This window comes from Giraffa tippelskirchi, chromosome 3 (assembly GCF_054371585.1).
Source record: "Giraffa tippelskirchi isolate mGirTip1 chromosome 3, T2T-mGirTip1v1.2.pri, whole genome shotgun sequence".
In the NCBI taxonomy this organism is placed as follows: domain Eukaryota; kingdom Metazoa; phylum Chordata; class Mammalia; order Artiodactyla; family Giraffidae; genus Giraffa; species Giraffa tippelskirchi.
In genome coordinates this window covers 164,786,477-164,810,077 of record NC_137277.1, presented here as the reverse complement: position 1 = coordinate 164,810,077, position 23,601 = coordinate 164,786,477, and the positions used below count along the sequence as shown (strand labels likewise).

Below are 23,601 nucleotides of genomic sequence, written 5' to 3'. Positions count from 1 at the left end.
CCTCGAGATTAAAGAAGGTAGTATTGGGTATCCCCTGGTGATCCCGTGGTTAGAATTCCATGCTTCTACTGCAGGGCCACAGGTTCGATCCCTGGTCAGGGAACTAAGATCCCGTAAACTTTGAGGGACGGCCAATAAAAATTCATTAATTAAAAAAATCAAGAAGATAGTATGAATGTAGGGCCTAGAATATAGTAGGTGCTCAATAAACAACAGCAATTTTTCTGGGGTTTTAAAAGTTCTTCAAATAACCCCTCTTCCTTCCCCACGTTTGAATCCAGTTGATAGAAAGACACAGGATAGACATTTGAAATTCAGCCCTTTTAGAGGAGAAAAAAAAAAATCAATAAAAACAGGTTGGAGGATATAGCTGAGCTAGCTATTCAGCCAAAATGGGTTTCAAAATAATTAAATGATTCTCCGAAGCCCATCGCACAAGTATACACACAATTGCAGGCCTCTGTCTTCCCAGGACAGAGCTTACTTGTCAGCTGAAATCCTTAGAGAGGCATTGAGAATCCTTTCTGTCTCTGAGCAAATCATTGCAAAATAGAGAGAGGAAACTGTTGGGCTGGGTGTGCCTGTTTTCTCCTCTAAACTCACCACTGTGGTGCCGCCACTCCATTCGCTAATTACAAAATAATTATTGAGACAAGAGACAAGAGTGACAGGGACAGGTGAGGGGGACCATATGGGGAAGGGGAGGAGTCACTCCCTTTCCAGTTTTCCCCGACTGGCCTCCTGGGCTAGGCCCAGGTGCAGGTGTGTGGAGGTAAGTGTTTTATTCACCTCGTTCTTCTGAGAATCATCCACCTTTCCTGCCCTGCTTTGTATCTCACAGGCTGCACCCCCTTTTCCCTAGGTCCTCTCTTACCAACTAGTGTCTGTCTCGGTTCAGCCAGCGGGAACCACTGGCTGGAGATTGAGGATGTAAGGAAAGGCGAAGCCAGTTTATTTCTCCTTCTCTCAAAATCAGAAAGTAACTCAGGTGATGCTGTGTCTCCTGCGTGGCTCTGGTATAGTATAGTGTTATTTGCTCAGTCATGTCCTACTCTTTGCAACCCCATGGATTGTAGCCCTCCAGGCTCCTCTGTTCATGGAATTCTCCAGGCAAGAATACTGGAGTGGGTATCCATTCCCTTCTCCAGGGGATCTTCCTGACCCAGGGATCAAACCCATGTCTCCTGCATTGCAGGTGGATTCTTTACCATCTAAGCCCACCAGGGAAGACCCTGACAAACACCCCTCCCTCTTCCCCCCTCCTGCTCCCTCTGGGTAGCTCTGCTGTGGCTCCAGCTCTCACCTGGTGATCTCGGCTCCAAAGCTCTGGCATCACCATCTCATACCTTGGCTCTTCCAGCCCTGAGAGTGATAACAGCTTCCTGGCTTTGCTGACTTTGGGGTTTCCTTGCCAGCATCCAAACCTGGGAAAGGGAGGCTGCAGGGAGGACAGTGCCAAGGACAACACTGGGCACTGCATCTCTGGGGCTGGAGTTGGGGGTGGGGATTGCCCTAGTTCTAGACCTTCACTGGTCAAACCATCCCTCCAGCCCAGAAGGCGTTACAGAAAATCTACACACAAGGATTTTAGGGCAGCCATCCGGTTGGAAGTTGTGCTTGTGGCATAGGTTTGAAGACAAGTCATTTGTGTTTATCGAAAAGTGATGAGTGTGATAGTGATTTCAGGGGGGTAGGCTCCCTCTTGGCCCCCAGCCATTGCTCCACGGCTACTGCCGCTATGCCACCATTCTGCCTTAATGCCAGCTTCCAGGACCCTCTACCTCTCTTCACTCAAACTTTCTGCCTGAAGAGAACAGGAAGGGTGCTGGTGAGCACCAGCTCTATCAGACACCATGTCAAATCCCCTGGCCTCAACTAGGTTCTTGTTGCAGCCCTGTGGATCAGACCAGCTTCACAACTTCATAGCGCCTTGCTTCCTGCCCCCAGGGCTTCCCTGTTGACACTGAAGCCCAAGTGTGTGCAACCTGGAAGTACAGGCAAGTTAATGTTTGATGCAGGGAAGACGAGAATGGAGCCAGTGTAGAAATTCCCCACCCTCACCTCATCTCCTGCCCAATCTCCCAAGGAATGGTTCTAAGATGCCATTTATCCTGCTACATCCTCTCCAGGATGAATTCTCCCTCCTTCTCTGCTTTACCCACCTCAGCTCTCATTCTGCTCCCTGGAATGAAATCTGAAGTCAGATCTGCTTTCTGGGGAACCCAGGCTAAGATACTAGCCTTCTTATCTCTTATGAAGGAACCCACCCCCAGTGGTTTTCCCAAGAGAGAAAAACATTTGGGAGACAATGAGGTCACCGCACTTTATTTAGGACAGACACAAAGGATGCTGCTAGTATTCGTCCCCCTCCTCCTCTTCTCCTTCCCCCTCCACACTATCCATGCCCACCTCCTCGTAATCCTTCTCCAGGGCAGCCATATCCTCCCGGGCCTCGGAGAACTCACCCTCCTCCATGCCCTCGCCCACGTACCAGTGCACAAACGCCCTCTTGGCATACATCAGGTCGAACTTGTGGTCCAGGCGGGCCCAGGCCTCAGCGATGGCGGTCGTGTTGCTCAGCATGCACACGGCACGCTGCACCTTGGCCAGATCTCCCCCAGGCACCACAGTGGGGGGCTGGTAGTTGATACCAACCTTGAAGCCTGTGGGGCACCAGTCCACGAACTGGATGGTACGCTTGGTCTTGATGGTAGCGATGGCGGCGTTGACGTCCTTAGGTACCACGTCTCCACGGTACAGCAGGCAGCAGGCCATGTACTTGCCGTGGCGGGGATCACACTTCACCATCTGGTTGGCAGGCTCGAAGCAGGCGTTGGTGATCTCTGCCACCGACAGCTGCTCGTGGTAGGCCTTCTCTGCAGAGATGACTGGTGCATAGGTGGCCAGGGGGAAGTGGATGCGAGGGTAGGGCACCAGGTTGGTCTGGAACTCGGTCAGGTCCACGTTGAGGGCGCCGTCAAAGCGCAGAGAGGCTGTGATGGAGGAGACGATTTGGCCGATGAGGCGGTTGAGGTTGGTGTAAGTTGGGCGCTCGATGTCCAGGTTGCGGCGACAGATGTCATAGATGGCCTCGTTGTCCACCATGAAGGCACAGTCTGAGTGCTCCAGGGTGGTGTGGGTGGTCAGGATGGAGTTGTAGGGCTCGACCACAGCCGTGGACACCTGGGGTGCTGGGTAGATGGAGAACTCCAGCTTGGATTTCTTGCCATAGTCAACAGAGAGCCGCTCCATCAGCAGTGAGGTGAAGCCAGAGCCAGTGCCCCCTCCAAAGCTGTGGAAGATGAGGAACCCTTGGAGTCCTGTGCACTGGTCAGCCTAGAGCAAAGAGAAACACGGGATCTGAAGCACTGCTGACCAACAGCAAAGAACCAGCTTTTGCTGTTTGCGATTTCCCCAAAAGTTTCATAAAATCCTTGGAAGACTTTTCCAAGGGCAAAAAATAGGCTCTGATATGGCGGTCCCACTCTCCTCTCCTTGCCCCTCTTCCTCTCTCAAACCTCCCGAGACCTTCCACAGACATTTCTCTTGACTCTTGTGCCAACGGTCATTTATTATCATAACTTGCCAATCCCACCTGGTTTCCTACCCATGCCCCCCTCCCAATCTAACTTCCAATATCTCTGGAGGGCTTCTTTACTGAGATCAACAACCCAGAAACCTGGTCCACATCCTTGCTGGAGGCCCAAGTTGATCAGAGAGGCTTGGGCCGGTGTTGTTTGGATCCCTGTTTTTCACAGGGCCTTCTGTCCACATCACTACAATACAGGTTGACAATCTGGGACTGCTATGGGCATTCATAGCTTGGCCAGGCAACCTATCGACTGGTGGCCACTCTGCACAGCATCAGGCCAGTTACCGTAGGAGATAAAGGGGACACCCAGCTCTGGGCTGGAACCCACCCTCTGCCTCGCCTCCTCACTAGTCCTGATCTTGTGTGTTTAATTCTTGTCTGGGAGACTCTCCCAAGGATGGAAGCTGCCCTTCCTCATCTGGCCTCCAGATCACTTCATGACAAGAATGCAAATTCCCACTTCCCCAGCCCTCAGCTCTTCTCTTACCAGCTTCCGAATCCGGTCCAGCACCAGGTCAATGAGCTCTTTTCCAATGGTGTAGTGGCCTCTGGCATAGTTATTGGCAGCATCCTCTTTGCCAGTGATGAGCTGCTCTGGATGGAAGAGCTGGCGGTACGTGCCCGTCCGAACTTCATCTGCAATGGACAGAATTTTAGGTGCCCCTCCCCCTGCAGCCTGGCTCCCAGAGCCCCAGGGTACACGGAAGGGGTGGGGTCACCAGGCCCATTCAGGCTGTTGCTATTGCTCTTGGCTTTAAGGGTACATCAATAAAAAGGAAGGGAATGTGGGGTGACCTTGAGATTCTGGAGCTGAGTGATAGCAGATCTGGAGTTCTGATTGGCTGCAGCAACTGGGAACCGCAACTCCAGGGCTCTCCAGTTATGGAGAAGAACTTGCTGGGGTACCTGGGACAAGGCGTGACAGGGCCTGATCATCACTCACCGATCACAGTGGGCTCCAGATCCACAAACACCGCCCGGGGCACATGTTTTCCGGCCCCAGTTTCACTAAAGAAGGTGTTGAAGGAGTCGTCCCCTCCCCCGATGGTCTTGTCACTGGGCATCTGCCCATCTGGTTGGATCCCATGTTCCAAGCAGTAGAGCTCCCAGCAGGCATTGCCAATCTGCACACCGGCCTGCCCCACGTGGACTGAGATGCACTCACGCTGAGTGGGCAAAGGGCAGAGAGAAGGGTATCATGCCTGGACATGATTCCTGCCTTCCTTCCTTGAGTGGTTCTCCAGCTTAGAGCAGAAGTTCCTAGACTTTGCTCTCTGTGCCCCATCTCCCGGGGGGTGTGGGGTGGGGATAAAACCCTCAGGGGAAGCAGAAGATGTGACCATTTCTAAGTATAGAGTCCTGCTCAGTGACTAAGCACCTTAAGGAACATTGAGGGGCTCAGATGAGTCTGCCAGAGCAAGATAGTCAACCCACTCACATCCAGAAAGAAAGTAGAGTCCATTAATAAGGAAAGCAAGAACGAAGTGAGGTTTCAAGGCTCAGAGACAAGGATGAGGTTTGTAAGAGCAGAAAGAACTCTGGATTCACTTTACAGTTAGAAATGCCAGTGATGAAGGGGAACGTGGGCCTGGAATGGATGTGTGTATGCTGTTCTTTCCTCTTGGGTGTGTGTGGTTCTGGAGTGAAGAGAGTCTGGAAGGAAAGTTCTTCCTCACATGGTTCAAGGCTGGTGGTCAAAGAACTTTTGCCCCTGAAGCAGAACTGGGGTAACCTGCTTGGTCCTAGAAAAGAGAAATGTCTCTGCTCTGGGGAGCCCCATGAGCATCAGAGAGACTTGACTCACTTGCTTCATCTTGTATCAAGCCTCCATTATGTGCCTGACGTTGTGCAGATACTGGAAATTCATAAGACTTAACACCTGGTCCCTGTGCTTAAGAAGCTCACCGTCTAGGAAAAGGAGACTTTCATATGAAAAGATATGTGACAGTGTGGGAAGTGGGATCCCAGAGTGTTTCTCCCTGCTCCCCTTGAGAAGTGTTTGTGGCAGACCTTAAAAACAAAACGAGGGAATTCCCTGGCCATCCGGTAATTAGGACTCTGTACTTTCACTGATGAGGGTCAGAGTCCAGTCCATGGTGGGAACTAAGATCCTGCCAGTCCCATTGTATGGCCATAAAAAAAAAAAAAAAAACAGAAAACTCAAGCACATCCACCAAATTTCCCCAAGCTTTAAGGCTTAATCATGTGGCAGTTGTGGAGATATGAGAATTCTCAAACTGCTGCTAGAAGCCCAAAGTGATGCATCTGTCTTGGAAAGTGATTTGGCAATATCAGAAAAGCTGAAGATGCTCTTTCTCTAGAGAAATTCTCACACAGGTACACAAGAAAACAGGTGCAGGAACAGTCACAGCACCATAGCGACGGAAGCCAATTAGAAGGCCCTCAACAGGAGAAAATGGATAAAGAATGATTCAGAAGTGGGCGTGGGTGAATACAAGAAAGAATCTTACCCCCAAAAATTCTTACCAGAGAAAAAGAAAAGCAAATTAAGAGGAATCATGGCGTGATACTATTTATGTAAATCTTCAACTTGTATGCATCATTTACAGATACATTTTTATTTGCTATATATTCTTGGAATGTGTTACAAAAATAAAAAAAAACGAAATATTAACACCCAATTTGGAATAATGATTTTGTTTTGTAGAGGAGGGAAGTGAATGCAGTCAGAGGATTCTATTGCTTAAGCTGGGTAGCAGGTGTTCATCATATTATCCTTTATACCTTTTTGCATATCTGAAATATTTCAGAATATTCTTCTTTTGAAAGAAGATGCTTTCTCCACAAATTTAACACTTCTCTGACTTTGTAAATATGACACAAGGGCCTTAACTTCTTGTGATTTTTTTTTGGATGACTGGGATTAATACAGAAACCATCTGTATCCCAGCCCCATTACTTCCCCACTTGCCTCAAGCAAGAGTCTTCAATACTCTGAGGGCATCTTCCCTGAGAAATGACAATAATAAGAGCCCCCCTCCCAGAATTACTCTGCAGATGAAAGAATGCAAGTTGCCTGGCTCACTGCACAGCACAGACTAGGGCGGGCCATATTTCTATTGGATCCTCTTATCCATTCCCCCATCACCCAACCCCGGGGGTCATAGTAAGAGAAAGTCATGGGGACTTCCCTGGTGGCTTAGTGGTGAAGAATCTGCCTGCCAGTGCAGGAGACACAGGTTCGATCCCTGATCTGGGAAGATCCCACATGCTGCAGAGCAATTCAGCCCGTGTGCCACAACTACTGAGCCTGTGCTCTAGAGCCCAGGAACCGCAACTATTGAGCCCTCGACCTGCAACTACTGAAGCATGAGCACCCTAGAGCCTGTGCTCTGCAACAAGAGAAGCTACTATGACAAGAAGCCCGCACCCCGCGACTAGAGAGTAGCCCTCACTTGCCACAACCAGAAAAGCTTGCAGAGCAACAAAGACCCAGCACAGACAAAAATAAAGAAAGAAATAAAAATTTAAAAAGAGAGAAAATAATGAATTAAGCTGGGCGGGGTTCAGGGACAAAGGACTCCAGAAATCCCCAGGTCCATGAGAGAGGGCTGACTCAGCTCACCAATCACCCAGCAGGGCTGATACCTGCTGGTGTATCTCAGAGCCTGCCCAGGTCTCATGCACAGAGCCAGACACTGACCTGGCCCCCACAACTGAGGCCCCACGCAAGGTGTGTCTGACGTGGAGATTGCCTGAGACTCTGGAAACAATGCCTCTCGCTCTGGGTGTGGGCACAGAACCCAGGCCCTGGAGTCACACAGACGGCCTCAAACCCCTATCCCTCTGGGACCGTGGACAGAGTTGCTTCAAGGCAGCTGCTCCCATTGCCTTTCCTTGTCAGTGAAAATAGTATAATTTCATACTCTGCAGTCTTTGTCATTCGGGTGCTTAGTTCCATGTGTTAAGCATTGATTAGGTGCCAGGCACTGTGCTAAGCGCTTCACACACTATCTCATTTAATCTTCATAACAGCCCCCTTAGGTTGGTATTTTTATTACCCTATTTTACTGACTCTCAGAGGAGTCAAACAACTTGCTCAAGGTCATGAGCAAAACCAGGAATATTCAGAGAAGGGACAGCCTGGCTCCAACCACACTTCTAACTGCTCTTCTGTCCCAGCTGGGGGGCAGGTTTGAGTAAAAGATATCAAATAAGCCCCACCCCACCCCCACAGCACCCTCCTACCCCCTCTTTCTCTCCCCCCTGGTACATAGCTGAAATGAGGAGTCAGATCAAGGCACAGGGAAAGGACAGGCAAGAAGGATGGGTCCTTACAGTGGGAGCTGGAACCAGAGGCCAGCAGGGGCCCAGGTTTACAGGAAATTGCCTGCACTTTCTACTTGTGTCCTGCTCAACCCACTCTCCCTACCCCTAAATTCAAAGCCCTTCTGCAGCTGCTCAGGCTCTTACCCAGGTCCTAGTGACCATCACCTGTCCCTCTCCACCCCCTGAACAGGCCCCCACATACTAGCACATTTGGGGGGGCCACACTCCCATCTGCAAGTCTCTTTCCCTCTCCCCTACCTCACCTGCCTCCACACTGTAGCCCATGAACCCCTGGACACAAGGGACCCTCATTTGCATCCTCAGCCCCCACCTCTGCTTACCATGCTGCCTGGCTGGGACTAGCTGGGGTTGTCTGTCTGTCTGCTGCAAGACGGAAGGTGGGGACAGGTCTGTGAGGGACACAGAGTCTGCTGGCCTCCTTATACTCTCTGGTCTGCTCTCAGTGGGGGGGAATGTTGTTAGAAACAGCCCCAGGAGGGCAGGTCTGTTGACTTGGTTACCGGGCAGCAGACAGGCGCTGGGCCTGGGCCCAGGCAGGGGAGGAGGTACCTGCAGAGGAGGGGCCCACTGGTAGCCCCACACAGGTATCCAGGTCTCTGGGTACATGGTGTCTGTTGCTCAGTCACACAACCCCTGGTGCTTCAGCCTGGCCATCACAGGTGGGAGAGGATTTAGAAATTAAGCCGTCTGAGCTTCAGCACCACCTCCCACCCCTCCCAACCCCCCAGGACTGGTTAGGACTGGAAGAGGAGTGGGCGGGGCTAAGAAAAGTCTGCAGTGGATCAGAAATAATGAGTTACCTAGGGCAGGAGATCAACTTGGGGCTTTCTGGGTGGAAACTCAGAATATTAGAGAACAGCAGAAACTAGAGCTCAAGTTAGCCCCATCTCCAGGAGATGTAAGAGACATGAGTTTTATCCCCAGGTCAGGGAGATCCCCTGGGGAAGGAAATGGCAACCCACTCCAGTATTCTTGCCTGGAAAATCCCATGGACAGTCGAGCCTGGTGGGCTATGGTCCATAGGGTCACAAAGAGTCAGACATGATTGAAATGACTTAGCACACACTTAACTTCTTTTGCCTCAGTTTTCTCATCTGTAGACTGAGGAAATGTAGTATACTGTGAGATTAAACAAAATACATATGCTTAGTCCAGAACTGGCTGTTGTCCACGGCAAGACAAGATACTGAGCCGGGTTTCAAGGCTATTCCTAACAGTCTCTCCCTGTTGTAATGCAAGTCTTTGCTTGTCTAGTCTGGCCTTATTTCCCCACAGAAGAAGTCACCATATGGCCTGGGACAAAATTATGAAGTAAAAATGTTACCCTTTCCCATTTGTATCCTGCTTTGTTGTTCTCAAGGCAGCCTCAACCCCCCACTCCCCACGCCTTTATCTCCTTTGAGTCCCTCAACAACTTTGTGTGAGATAGGCAAGGGAAGAAAAGGAAATTGCTGCTTCTTGGCATGAGGGAGTTAATTAGTGGCAGAATTACGGTTCCTCTGGGACTTAGGGTCTGTGCCTCTCCCATTTCCACATGGCAGAGTTTTCGATGTCCCTCATCCTCTCCTGTATTTTTATGTTAAATTCCGTGGTCAGTGGTGATCATTCCCTTACATACACCTCAACTCCTTTGTCTCCCTCTAGCTTCAGTTTCCTTGACTGACCAAACCACAGCTCTGGTTAAATCCATTCGTTCACCAATTCTGCCTGCAATGACCCGCTAAACAGTGGCTGTAGAAAACCCCAGAACCATATTGACTGAATTGACTTCAAATGCATGACCACTAACTTAAATTGATCCCTAATGCTGCCTGGAAACCACGTTGCCTCTCTCCAGTCATGCTTCCAGCCAGTGCTGTGACCAGGAATAGGAATGTCAGATTTAGCAAATATAAGAATCTTGTCTATTAATAGCAACCCTCTCCAGGAAGTAGTTTCTAATGTGACTCTTCAGTCAGTATGGCAAATAATGAAAGAATTATCTTGAGGGTGGGGTTTTTTCAGAGCCCTTCTCATCCTAGTATACCAGGGTGTGACCCAGAATATTAAGATGGTTAACCTTGGTTTGGGCCATGAACTGAGGTCTTCTCTCTTGTGCCTGGAACTAAAAGGCCAAGATCCCTGGAGAGAAGACACAACCAACCAACACTTCAAAGGTGAGGAAGCCCAGTCTACACTGGGTTGATCCACGAAGCCATAGACCTCTGGAATTATTATCCAGATGGAAGGATTTGGGGCCCACTGGGCCCCAAAGTTTCCTGCTAGCATTCCAACTTCTCCCAACTGGTCTTTGAAGTTAGGCATCTCAAAGTCAACCTTGACAACACTAATTCTGCAAAGAAAATTCTCTTCAAGGCAGGCAGGAGGAGGGGTCTTATATAAAACAAGAGACTCAGTTTTGTTTTTTTTCTTAATACGGACCATTTTTTATAGTCTTATTTAATTTGTTACAATATTGCTTCTTTTTTATGTTTTGTGTTTTTGGCCATGAGGCATATGGGACTTTAGTTCCTGGATCAGGGATTGAACCCACATCCCCTGCATTGGAAGCCGAAGTCTTAACCACTGGACCACCAGGGAAGTCCTGAGATTTTTTTTTAAGAGCATGTAATGTATCTAAGTTATAAAATGAGAGGTAATCAATATTCTTCATTCCTTGAACAGTGTTTATTGTCTGCTGTGTGCCAAGCACTGTTGCCAGAGATACAGAGGTAGTAAACAAAAAGAGTCTGTGCTTTCAAGGAGTTTGTATTTTTATGGGAAGACATAATAACTAAACAAACAAGAGAATTTCAGATAGCAATGAACACTTGAAGAAAACAAAACAGATAATGGCACAGAAAGAGATGGGGTGGGGGGAGAGTAGGAGAGGGGGCTGCTACTGAGAAGAAGCCACTCTCCAGGAAGGTGATGTTTGAAATTAATAAGGAGTGGGCCACACCAAGATCTGAATTGTAGTGCTCCAGGCAGAGAGAATAGCAAGTGCAAAGGAGCAAGTCTGGTGTATATAAGGAAATGGATGGAGAAAGTTCACAGAGGCAAAGGGACCTGGGAAGGAGAATGGCTTTAAAAAAAAATTATTTACTTATTTGGCTGCACTAGGTCTTAGTTGAAGCCCGCAGGATCTTTAGCTGCAGCATGCAAACTCAGGTGTTGTGTGTGGGATCTAGTTCCCTGACCAGGGATGGAACCTGGGCCTCCCGCATTAGGAGCTTGGAGTTTTAGCTAGTGGACTACCAGGGAAGACCTGAGAATGGCTTTTATTACAAGTGTGATGGGGGTAGGGGCGTTAAACAAGCCTCATGGCCCACTTCATGTTTTATTTTAGAGAGAGTATTGCAGCTGCTGTGTGGCGAGTACATTATAGAGGTTCAAGAGTGGGAGCAGGAAGCTTTGAGGAGACCACGGCTAATATCCAGAAATGAGGGGATGGTAGCTTGGGCTAAACTGGGGGTGGGGGAAGTAGCTGAGTTAAAGTGATAGGACATGCTAATCTGGACTGTGCAGACCTACCCAATAGCCTTACCTGACCCCTGCCCCCATGTCTTCTTTGCTGGTGTGGTCCTGATTTTGTATAATTTTTCACCCTTCCACTTGATCAAGGAAGATGGCCTTTCTCTAGACCTAAGGGTAAGTATTGGTTAGTCCAAACCATTCATGGTAGTTCCAGTCCCCCCTTCCAATGACTAGTTTAGGCCTGAGGTCAGTAAGATACAATGGAAAGTCTGCTGGGGTGCTTTAAGGAAAGGTTTTTCTCTCTGATAAAAAGAGATGTGGGAGGAAACCGCCCCCCCTTTCCTGCCTTAGGATGGTGTCATATGAGGGCATGATACTTGGAGCTGTGGTAGTCATCCTGTGATCAGGAGAGAAGACGTCACCAGGCCATTGAGGATGCCAGAGCAGAAAGCTGGAAATACTGGACTTATAGGTGACATCACTGAACCAATCCTGGAACCACCCTCCATTCAGATTTCTTGTGGGATAATAATACACGCATTGTTTAAGCTGCTGGTAGCTAGGCCTTCCATGATTTGAAGCTAAAACATTCTAATTAATAAAAGAGGGGAGGAAGAGAATGAAAGAGGAATGCAGAACAGTCCTCCGTTTTTACCTAAGGACTTGAGAGGAAGGCAGTATTATTCACTCAGACTCAGGGCTTCCCTTGTGGCTCAGCTGGTAAAGAATCTGCCTACAGTGCAGGAGACCTGGGTTCGATCCCTGGGTTGGGAAGACCCCCTGGAGAAGGGAAAGACTACCCATGCCAGTATTCTGGCCTAGAGAATTCCATGGAGCGGTATAGACACGACTGAGTGGCTTTCACTTTCGGGAGCCTAGGACAGAAGCAGGTTTGGCAGGGAGTGTGATGAGAGTCCTACTTTGAGTGTGTTGTGTTGAGATGTTGAAGGGGCTTTCAAGGTATTATATCAAGAAAGCAAACAGTCATGTGACTCTGAAGCTCAGAGGAGAGGTCCAAAATGGAGGAGTACCTTTGAGAGCCATCAACATATAGGTGATACAGCTTTCTTTTTATTCTATTCTTGCACTGCAGCTTGGGATGTTTATACTCTAGCTATTCTTTTTTGAGTAACCCTAGATAAGTTACAATTGCTTTTAATTACAGACATTTAAAAATACATCCCACAGTAGAGATAACATAATAAAATCCCATATACTCATCACCCACCTTCAACTATTGCTCCTTCAGGGAGAAAAAGCACATTTAAAGCCTGGGAATGAGCTATGAGGAACACCCTTTAGAGGTAAGCCATCAAAGAGCACCGAGAAGGAGTGGCTAGGACAAAAACCAGGAGTGGAAGTGTAATCAAAGCCAAGAAGGAAGTACTTCAACTATGAAACACTATAAAGGAAGGATCAGTTATGTCACATACTGCTAAGAGGCTGAGAAAGATGAAGAGAGAGGCATGACCTCTGGTTTGGCAAGATGGAGATCACTGGTGACCTTAGCAAGCACATCTCAGTGGAGCATGTGAACCAAGCCAGCGTGGACAGCAGGGAGGAGAGAAGACATGGAGCTAAGATGGTGCTGTGAGGAGGAGGACAGCTAGTAGATGCTCCAACTGGAAAAAAAAAAAAAATGGATGTGTGGTAAGGCTCAGCTCCACCTCTCCTAGATGGAATCCATGGAGACATTTTAAACCTTGATGGGGACTTTCCTGGTGGTCCAGTGGCTAAGACTTTGAGCTTCCACTGTAAGGGCTCAGGTTTGATCCCTGGTCAGGGAATTAAGCTTCCACGTGCCATGTGGCACAGCCAAAAGCAAGCAAAGAACTTTGATGACCTTGCCACATGGCTTCAAGATGGAGGTGAGACTCTGAGAAGGAGTTAAGAAAGGTGGAGATAACAGTAGGCATGGTGAAGAGGGAGAGCGATCCAAAGAGAGAGTTGACACCCACGTTGGGTGAGTGGACTAAATAATACCTCGTCAGAAAGACTGAAAAAGTGTTTGGCATTGTCTTCTAGATTCTATGTGAATGTCCAGGAGTTTTCTGTTTGGTAATATGGACTATTACCTGCACACCTACGAAGAGCTTATGGCCCTTATTCAGGGGATCTGTCTATATCCTGAGAAAATACATAGACAGTCATGCCTGTATGTGCATGAGTATGCATGTTCAGACACACATGCCCAACCAGATGCGGACTCTATATTCCACCAACATGTCTTGGGCATGTCTCCCTGCACCCTTGTCTTCTCCATTTTCCCTGCCAGGAAGCCTGCTTGGGGCTGTGAACTCGTTGCTGCAGGAGCCAGGCTAATATAAATGTGTGATGTGGGTTGAGCATGTGATGTTAAATGGCAGTGGGCACTGGTCTTCTGTGTCAGGGAGACATGGAGTAATGAGGGCTGGGTGAACTGGAGCAGCTTGTTGCCCATCCTAAGAAGGTAGCCATCACCTAGCTACATTTGTTGCTGCACAGCCATCACCCAGCTACATTTGTTGCCGCACTGGTTTCCTATCCAGGCTGTAACAAATTACTGCAAACTTAGTAGCTTAAAACAACACAAATGTATTTATTATCTCACGTTCTGGAGATCAAAAGTCCAAAATAAATCTTATGGGGAATGCAATATTATGATTTATAAGAAAAAAATGTGGCTACTCAGATGACCAAAATGTATTTCTTATATATTATTTGCTCTTTGTCCATTCTTTTTGGCTCACAGTTCCCAAAACCCTGAGAATTCCCTAAGTGTTGAGAGTGATCAAGGTGTCTTGCTATGTTAATGAGGTGACTTTTGGACCCACTAAAGATGGGGGCTGCTTGCCAGTGGAGCCAACTGAGCAATTACAGGTTTAGAAATTTCAGTCCCATCACACCCTTCTGACCTCCTGAGAGGGGTGGGTAGCTGGAGATTGAGTTTAATCACCAATGGTCAGTGGTTTAATCAACCGTGTTTATGTAATGAAGCCTTCATCAAAACTCAAAAGGATGGGGTTTGGAGACCTTCCAGGGTGGTGAACACATGGAGATGCTGGGAGAGTAGAGCACCTGGAGATGCTATGGATGCTCATGTCCTTTTACCATACATTGCCCTCTGCATCCCTTCTATCTGACTGCTCCTGGCTTATATCCTTGTATAATAAACCAATGATCTGGTAGGTAAAACGTTTCTCTGAATCCTATGAGCCTCTCTAGCAAATTAGTTGAACCCAAGAAAGAGGTAATGGTAAGCTCTAATCTGCAGCCCATCAGTCAGGACAAATAACCACATGGACTTGTGGTTGGTATCCAGAGTTGGAGGGGGTTGTTGTAATTTCCAGTTTGTAGCTGGTGGGTCAGAAGCGTATGTAACAACTGGGACTTGTGACTGGCATCTGAAGCAGGGAATGGGGGGACAGTTTTGTAGGATCAAACCTTTAACCTGTGGAACCTGATCCTATCTCCAGGCAGAAAGTGCAGAATTGAGCTGTATTCAAACCCCTTGCTGGTGTCTGAGAATTGCTTGGTGGTGTGTGGGGAAGCCCCCTCTCCCACCATTGGAATTGGAAACCTATTTATGGATAAATTCAAGGCATTGGCATGGTTGCCTTCCTTCTAAAGACTTTAGAGGAAAATATGTCCCTTGCCTTTTCCGTCTTCTAGAGGCTGTCCACATTCCTTCACCATGGCCTCCTTCCATCTTGAGAGCCTTCACTCTGACCTCTCCCCTTCCCTGACTCTGACTCTCCTGCTTCCTTCTTCCATTTAGAAGGACCCTTCTATTTCTCTTTGTAAATGTCACATTCCACTTGAAAATAGGTGGGTTATTTTCAAGTATCTTTTGATATTAATTTCTAACATGATTCTACAGTGAAAAGAGGAGAGATTCTGTGTGATTTCAATACCTTTAGACGGTGAAAGTTTTGCACCTTGTTTTATGCCCCTGGATGTGTTCCAGTGTCTTCTAGTTTACAGTCTACGGGAACTTGAACAGAATTTGTATTCTACTGCTGTGTGAAAATTGTATAAATCTTAATTATGTTGAATTGGTTCAGAGTGCTTTTCAGGTCTACTAGATCCTTCTACTCTATAGAAGAGAATTGTTAATTTTTGAGAAAATGGTATTGTATTCATTGTATTATATTAATTTTTGAGAGTTTGATATTGAAAGCCCAACTAAAAATCTTAATTTATCTACTTTTTAAAAATAACTGTAATGTACAGTGGAACTATATGTAACCTTGTTCTGTATTTTCTAAGTCTCCTGTTAATGTGCTATCATACTTTCATAATTAAAAGAAATTCTTTTAATTAAAAAAAGGACTTGTGATTACACTGGGCCCACCCAGAAAATCCAAAATCTCCCCATCTCAAGACCTTTACCTTAATCACATTCACACCTTCTTTAGCCATGGAAGGTAACATAGTCACAGATTCCAGGGACTAGGATGTGGACATCTTGGGGGGAGTGCTATTTTGCCTATCACAGTTGCTAAATGGGAATGCGGGTCTAGAATAGCCGTGTCTTGCAATTTGTTTCACGATAAGCTAGAATCTGGATTTTTACATGATTGAAACAGTTAACCTAGCAGGCCTGAGACAGCTATCCTTGGAAAGCCTGCTTGCAAGGCTGTCCCTCAGCTGGCATCTGAGAGCTTGGCTCTTCGAGTGCTCCCAGTCAACAGCTGATTGATCAGGATGGTTTGTTGTGCCTGGACAGTGTGCGTAAACGATGTGATTTATGTGGAACACCCGTTTTTCTTCTGAGTCTGGAATTTTGGCACGTGCAAGGCAGAGGTGCCTCTGTGAACAGCCCCCACTAAAAACCCGAGTGCTGAGTCTCTAATGGGCTTTCTTGGGCAAAAACACTGCAGGGGAATGTTGCTCCATTTTCATGTAGGAAGACGAGTACATTGTGTAAGCCCTTATGGGAGGGAGAGGACATGGATTCCTTCAGATTCCTGTTGTGTCTTTTCTCCTTATTATCCAGCTGTGTATTGTTCTTGCATCACTGTAATAAACCCTAGCTGTGAGTACAAGTTTATGTTGAGTCCTGTGAGTCTGTCTAGTAAGTCTCCTAACATAGGGGTGGTCTTTGGCGATGCCCCATACAGAAAAAGTTCCTATTTTTTTTTCATATTCTAAACGCAATAGGGGTTAACACTGTGGGGGCAGAAGAAACATTTCAGAGAGGGAATTTGTATTCCAGGCTGCTAATTTGAAACTTCTGGCTTCTTAAGAGTTTTACCTTAATTTCAGTCCCATCTCTATAGTGAAACAATTCATCTGACACACATTTAGCAAATATTACCATATGCCAAGTGCCATACTAGGAACTGGGGAACACAAAAGTGAATTAAGACACAGTCTTTTCCTTCAGCAAGTTCACTGTCTAATAAGATGGACATATGCATGAATAACCGCAGCATGAGGTGCTACATGCACTAAAATAAATGAACAAAATGTTCTAAGAGTCCAGGCAGCTGGATACATAGTGCTTTGCTGTGTACGTATGCATCCTCCAGTTCATCTGATCCTCACAATCCAAAGTTATTATCCAAGTTTTACAGAAAAAGAAGCTGAACCTGAAGAACAAATAGGTTTTGGGTTTTGCCTAAGATAGCACAAGTCTCTTAAAATACTCACTCTGCGGGGTTGGGCTGCACAAGGAAAACAGAGGGCCAGGGAAGGTCTGAACGAGGCCACATGTTCTGTAGTCACCAACGCTTCTTGTTCTGTAGAGACCATGACCCCATTTCCCAAAGCAACCTCATTATGTGCCCTTCCCAGGTTTCTTTTCTATGAATGAGTCTTGTTCTCCCAACCATATATATGGTTAGTCTACTGGGAAAAGAGACCTTGTCATATTTCACGGTGTTTCTTTCCATGCCTTGCTAAAGAAGTGGTATCAGTTAGCTATTTTGTTGGTAGAAAGTTGCCATTGCTAGTTATTTTATCCTGCTGTGTTATATCGTCAGGCAGCCTTGGCCCTAGGAAACACTATGATAGGAGAGACAGGTGAATCTTTTCCCAGGAGACAGGATGTACTAACAGGCACGTAGGGCACTTTTGATGATTTCTGCAGTGAAGAGAGACAGGTAGAAAATGTAAGGCATGCAAGGGAAAGAAGAAGTAGGTTGAAAAGCCCATTCTTGTGAGACATGAGAATGAAAAGTAGAAAGAAGGAATAGCTTTAGCTGAGACCTCTGCCTGAGCTCCGAGGTGAGATGCAGGTAGCAGATCCTGCCCATGGCTTAGGGACAGAAGAGGATGGGAAAGTCAAAACCAGCCTTGACATCAGAATCTCCATTTTCTTTTTTCCTCTTCAGAGTCAACAAACATTATAACACCTCACAATGCTTTCTGGGGGTGGGATTGTTATTTCCTTTCACCGGTGAAGATGCCAAGAACTCAGTGAGGTTAAGTCACTTGCCCAAGGTCACATAGGGTAGTCAGGATGTGAATCCTAGAAGCTCCGGCCGTTCTGGCTGCAGGAAAGCGGGCAGGTGGCTATGGCGAGGGCTGGCTAATAGTGACGGTGCTGATGACGGGGCCACTGACCAGAGGGCAGCTGGTAAGCCGCGACAGATTCCGGGGGTCGGCCCTCGCAGACAGACTGTGGGGTTCGGCTCTGCGGAGCAACCTAAGGGATCGGCAACCTGGGGCTCAGACTGTGCAGCTCCTGGTCCTCGGCCGCCCGCGGGCGTTGGCGAAGGCCAGCCGTCCCGGCCGGGGACCAGCAGGCCTCGTGCAATTGCAAGCCATTCCTGGGGGACGGGCCAGAGCCAGGCAGTTGGCCGGAGCCTCCAGAGAGGCGGGGCGGGGAGGGCACCGGCGAAGGCTGGCTGCAGCCACTCCAGAAAAACAGCCTCTACAGCACCCGGCCTAAGTCAGAACACCTTAGCAACAGGCGCCCCCACGACGCAGGTGCAGGAGAGACACGTCCTGGCACCACGCCTTGCGTCCCAACAGCGGAACTCGGGAGCTCCGAGTGTCGGCGCAAAGCCGGGAGAGAAGGGTTTAAGCTCGGGTCGCTACTGCTCACTCACGCGGGACAGGTGAGGGACTCTGGCACGCCCCGGGGAGGGGACTCGCCCTGGCCCCACCCCTCCGGGCCGCCTACCTTTCGGGGGCGTGGCGTCTGGCCGCCCCGCTCCTAGTGGGCGGGCGGAGCACGCGGGCCCGCCCCCCGCATATAAGAACGGTGCGGCACTGCAGCTAGCGCAGTTCTCACTGAGACCCGTCACCCGGACTCTACGTGAGACCCACCGCCCGGACTCACCATGGTGAGTGCGGCCCCGCCGACATCGCGCCCGTCCCCTAAGTTCTCTTCTTCGGGGAACCTCCTTCTAGGGCTGCTCGGGGCCCTCTATCCGGAGTTTCAGGTCTCGAGGTGTTGGGGGGGGTTGCCTTCCCCCCACCCCCTCCCAGTGACTTTGGCTGGGCCACGTTGTCCACTTTCGGATGCTGGGGAGGGTAGTGGAGCAGGGTAGGAATCTTCAGTAGCAGAGAGGAGTCCTGTTATCCCCTCCTGCTCCACCAAGTATTTGTGTGCTAACCCTCTTGAGGGGAGTCAGGCGGTCCCGCGGCCCGTCCTTTACGCGGTCGAGGGAGACCCCGCTTGGCTGCCCTGCGCCGCTAGCCTCCCCCTCACTCCCAGGTCCTTGGAACTGACCAAACACGTGCTTGGTGCAAGAAGGTGGGAAGGGGGTCAGATCACTTGGTTCAGCATCCCCCTTTGCTCTGACTGTGGGCGCATCCATTCTACCCACAGCACCCTCCCCGTGACTCAGCACCCCTCTTTTGATCCTGGAGGGGTGATGAGAATGGGGTTCGGCCTAGTGAGGCGAGCCAGAATCTCTCTAGCCAGAGTCCGCGTGCACGGACGGGCAGAGACAGCTGGCGCTAAGCGAGAGCGCGGGCCGAGGCCAGGTTGGGGGGAGGGGAAAGAGGTGTGTGTAGGGGGTGGTATTTATAGCCCAGGGACCGGGGCCGAAATCCAATCCTCGCTTTCCACTGGGATGGACCTGGAAAGAATCTAGAAGGGGCGAATACGGGGCCAGAGCGCAGGATGGCGCTCACCCCGCCCAGGACAAGGCAGGTTACCTTCGAGGCCTCACCGCAGGTTCCGCTTCCTTTTCTGGGTGTTTGCAAACCGTCACCCCGCCATTTCGGTGTTGAAAAGGGAAGCCGCGCCGGCCCTGCTCTGCACCACTTTGGCTCTTTAGAGGTTTATTCCAGACTGGCAGGGATGAGCCTAGGGCAGCGAGTGCCCCAGTGCCCACCACCCTTACTGCCGGCGCCTGCCGTTTTTTACTCTCTGCAGTTTCCGTGAGGGCGCTGCAGTGGATGAACGTGGTGAACATACTCAGGGTGTGGGGGTAGAGGTGGGGAGAGCAGCCAGATGGGATTGATCCCCAGAACCAGATGGCATTTAAAGGTGGTGAGGGCCAGGGCATCCTGCTGGCCAGCGTGGTCAGTTGATGCCCGACTGGAAGGCCAAGACACCTCTACAGTTCGCAAGAATGAAAGGGCGAGAGGGTTATATGATATTCTAGTTGTTCATCCTCAAAGCAAAGAATTAATCAAGGGCAGACCTCTAGCTATAAATTCGTAGCTCTGGAAAACCTTGTGTCCCTTAGGCTCTTGAGAAGCTGATCTGTGGGAGTAGGGATTGGAAACAGCTGAAAAAATCACTTGTCCTTGTCTCAGTGACTGCAGTGTCTGCCTGTCTCATATGCACTTGACCTCTCTGCCCTGCCTGAGTGTCCTGTGAATGTGGCAGGGTCATATGGAACCACAGCTCTTACTTGACAAGGTCCCCATGGAGAAGTAAGCTGAGGGAACTGGCCTGCCCTACCGGGTGCCTCCAGTTGGGAAGTCCTATACAGGAGAGCCTGGGCAGGATGCCAGCCTCTTTGACCTCTGCTCAGGCCCTTTTGCCAACTGAGTCATTCTAACTGGTAGGTGATAGGGTGGGAGAGAGGCTCATGAGGTAAGGACTTATGTATGTGGGGCTTATGCCATGTCCCCTGTCTTTACCCTTCAGCGTGAATGCATCTCAGTCCATGTGGGGCAGGCAGGTGTCCAGATGGGCAATGCCTGCTGGGAGCTCTACTGTCTGGAACATGGAATTCAGCCGGATGGACAGATGCCCAGTGACAAGACCATCGGTGGAGGGGATGACTCCTTCACCACCTTCTTCTGTGAAACTGGTGCCGGAAAGCATGTGCCCCGAGCAGTTTTTGTGGATTTGGAGCCTACCGTGATTGGTGAGCAGAGGAAGAGAGGGTGGAATTAAGGGGCTGGAAAGTGACTCTAAGCTTCTCTCTGGAGAGAGGATGTCTAGACCTGGCTTTCCTTGCCCTGAAAACCCCTTGCCCTGCTGGAAGCTAAAGAAGGGAGGCTGATCGCAGACTGGCCTGGGCAGCAGGTCTGGGTTTGTCTCACACACTGACTGCTATCTCAGGCTGGCAGGAGGATGAATGCTTCCACATATCTGAGCACAGAGAGGGAGGTCTGTGCTGAGCACAGCCTTGTGGTTTCTGCCCTAACGATGTGGTGTATGCCTTTTCAGATGAGATCCGAAATGGCCCATACCGGCAACTCTTCCACCCCGAACAGCTCATCACTGGGAAAGAGGATGCCGCTAACAACTATGCTCGTGGTCACTACACCATTGGCAAGGAAATCATTGACCCAGTACTGGACCGGATCCGCAAGCTGGTGAGAATTGGGGGTAGAAGGAAGGAAGCTTTTTGAAATGATGCTAATGGTCAGAAACATTTTTTTCCAAATCCATTTCATGGAGTCATCTCCAATTGTACATGTCCCAGAGCATGCTGCAGCTGTGGGATACTCATTAGTCTGCCTTAACACCTGAGAAATTTTAGGCTTTTGTGAAGCCAGAACATAAGAGATCCTCAGGCCCTTTCCCTACCCACACTGCTCTTTTCCTTCTTGCCTTTCAGTCTGATCAGTGCACAGGACTTCAGGGCTTCCTGGTGTTCCACAGCTTTGGAGGGGGCACCGGCTCTGGCTTCACCTCACTGCTGATGGAGCGGCTCTCTGTTGACTATGGCAAGAAATCCAAGCTGGAGTTCTCCATCTACCCAGCACCCCAGGTGTCCACGGCCGTGGTCGAGCCCTACAACTCCATCCTGACCACCCACACCACCCTGGAGCACTCAGACTGTGCCTTCATGGTGGACAACGAGGCCATCTATGACATCTGTCGCCGCAACCTGGACATCGAGCGCCCAACTTACACCAACCTCAACCGCCTCATCAGCCAAATCGTCTCCTCCATCACAGCCTCTCTGCGCTTTGACGGCGCCCTCAACGTGGACCTGACCGAGTTCCAGACCAACCTGGTGCCCTACCCTCGCATCCACTTCCCCCTGGCCACCTATGCACCAGTCATCTCTGCAGAGAAGGCCTACCACGAGCAGCTGTCGGTGGCAGAGATCACCAACGCCTGCTTCGAGCCTGCCAACCAGATGGTGAAGTGTGACCCCCGCCACGGCAAGTACATGGCCTGCTGCCTGCTGTACCGTGGAGACGTGGTGCCCAAGGACGTCAACGCTGCCATTGCTGCCATCAAGACCAAGCGCAGTATTCAGTTCGTGGACTGGTGCCCCACGGGCTTCAAGGTTGGTATCAACTACCAGCCCCCCACTGTGGTGCCTGGGGGAGATCTGGCCAAGGTGCAGCGTGCCGTGTGCATGCTGAGCAACACGACCGCCATCGCTGAGGCCTGGGCCCGTCTGGACCACAAGTTCGACCTGATGTATGCCAAGAGGGCGTTTGTGCACTGGTACGTGGGCGAGGGCATGGAGGAGGGTGAGTTCTCCGAGGCCCGGGAGGATATGGCTGCCCTGGAGAAGGATTATGAGGAAGTGGGCATCGACTCCTATGAGGACGAGGATGAGGGAGAAGAATAGAACCGCTGCCTGGAGCCCACTTACTATGTTTATTGCAAAATCCTTTCGAAATAAACAGTCTCCTTGCACGGTTTCTCGTCCCCTCTGTGAGTGCTTGAGCTTTGCTGCCTTCCCCTTTTGTGCTGCTGCTGCTGCTGTTTCTGCTGCCGCCCTCACTATGTGCTGCTCATGACTTTTTCCTTCCGTGGCTGAAGGTTAGACCTGCCAAGGGGCCCTTGCCAGGCCCGGGAAACATGACCCCATGTGTCATCCTAGGAGTCCCCAGGATAGGGGGGAGATGAGGACCGGATCTTGGACCTGTCCAACATGAGCTGTTCAAGGATCTGAGGCTTCACTTCCTTTCCAAGTAGGAGTTTAAGCCCAGCAGTTTCTGTGTTTGAGAGTTAAGACTGCTACCCTATTCTTCCTGCTGCTCTGCATTCACCGACACTGGAAGCAAAGCTTGGCCCAGACACCTCTGTGTGTTTTAAGGGCTTGAGAGTGGGGCTGAGCAGGCCCAGAGTTCCTGGGCATGGAGCCTAGTCATAAGCTTGGGGGCTGGGAGGGAACAAGGGAGAGCTCCTAGAGTTGTTTGTGTCACTGCACCTCCCAGCAGCTTTGCAAAGCTTACTTTTGGTCTTGCTGTTTTGCTGGGGCCTAGGGTTGTGCCATTAAAAGTCAGGTCATCTCCCCTCTGTTTGTGCTTTCTTTCTGGCCTCAGCTTCTGTGCTAGCTGGTGGGAGCCTCCTGCCAGGGCCCTGGGGAAAACTTCAAGTTTGCTAATAGGCACCCCAGGACCCACACTGACGTCAGCAGTTGGGGGGTGGGCACAGCTGGGGGGGAAGAAGCGTCAATCTCAGGAGCAGGAGATGCCAACCCTGCCCTTCCCTCCCCACCCTGGTGATTCAGGGACGCAGTGCCCTTCCTGAAGGAACAGGTTTCCAGCCCAGCAAAGGCAGGGCCCGTTTACTCAGCAGAGGCAGGAAGTGGCTGCTGGATACTGCCACACCACACAGGCCCCATTAATCATTAACCATGTGTGAACCAGAACCATCTGGGAGAGATTCTGGGCTAAAATGTCCACCACTTCCACTCCCCTTGCCCCCAGGCAGAGGCTGGAAACCAGTTGTGTGGTTGTCCCGAAGCTTCCTCAGGTGTCTCCACCCAGAAGCCCTGCCTGGAAAACCAGCTGGGCTGCTCTGACTAAGCTACCCAGCCATGAGAATGAAGAAAGAATGAGGTGAGGGTGCTTTAAGGGGGCCCTTGGCCCAGTTCTTGGCATAGAAACCAGCTCAGGCCAGAGAACTTTGAAGTTTTTGACTAAGACAAGCT

The 23,601-nt window shown here is 49.7% G+C and overlaps 2 protein-coding genes across 13 annotated transcripts; one reads left to right on the top strand and one right to left on the bottom strand.

Annotated features, from left to right (window-relative positions):
* Nucleotides 1–2,309: 2,309 nt before the first annotated feature.
* Nucleotides 2,310–17,832, bottom strand: LOC145543255 (tubulin alpha-1D chain). Of its 3 annotated transcripts, XM_081584218.1 has the most exons (5): nt 17,552–17,832; nt 16,994–17,082; nt 4,536–4,758; nt 4,080–4,228; nt 2,310–3,336 (listed from the first exon to the last, which is right to left on the bottom strand). In XM_081584218.1, exons 1-5 carry the CDS (start codon nt 17,655–17,657, stop codon nt 2,353–2,355), a joined length of 1,551 nt encoding a protein of 516 aa, XP_081440344.1. In that variant the 5' UTR covers nt 17,658–17,832; the 3' UTR covers nt 2,310–2,352. The 3 variants fall into 3 exon arrangements, with proteins under 3 accessions (XP_081440344.1, XP_081440345.1, XP_081440346.1); XM_081584219.1 differs by lacking the exons at nt 16,994–17,082; nt 17,552–17,832 and adding an exon at nt 8,224–8,322; XM_081584220.1 differs by lacking the exons at nt 16,994–17,082; nt 17,552–17,832 and having other exon boundaries at nt 4,536–4,875.
* LOC145543256 (tubulin alpha-4A chain) lies at nt 17,775–22,363 on the top strand. 10 transcript variants are annotated; one of them, XM_081584226.1, is made up of 6 exons: nt 17,775–17,921; nt 18,320–18,405; nt 20,060–20,310; nt 20,397–20,619; nt 20,925–21,073; nt 21,319–22,363. In XM_081584226.1, the coding sequence occupies exons 4-6, from the start codon at nt 20,439–20,441 to the stop codon at nt 22,288–22,290; spliced, it is 1,302 nt and encodes a 433-aa protein (XP_081440352.1). In that variant the 5' UTR covers nt 17,775–17,921; nt 18,320–18,405; nt 20,060–20,310; nt 20,397–20,438; the 3' UTR covers nt 22,291–22,363. The 10 variants fall into 10 exon arrangements, with proteins under 10 accessions (XP_081440352.1, XP_081440351.1, XP_081440357.1 ...); XM_081584225.1 differs by having other exon boundaries at nt 18,275–18,405; XM_081584231.1 differs by lacking the exon at nt 20,060–20,310.
* Nucleotides 22,364–23,601: the final 1,238 nt, after the last annotated feature.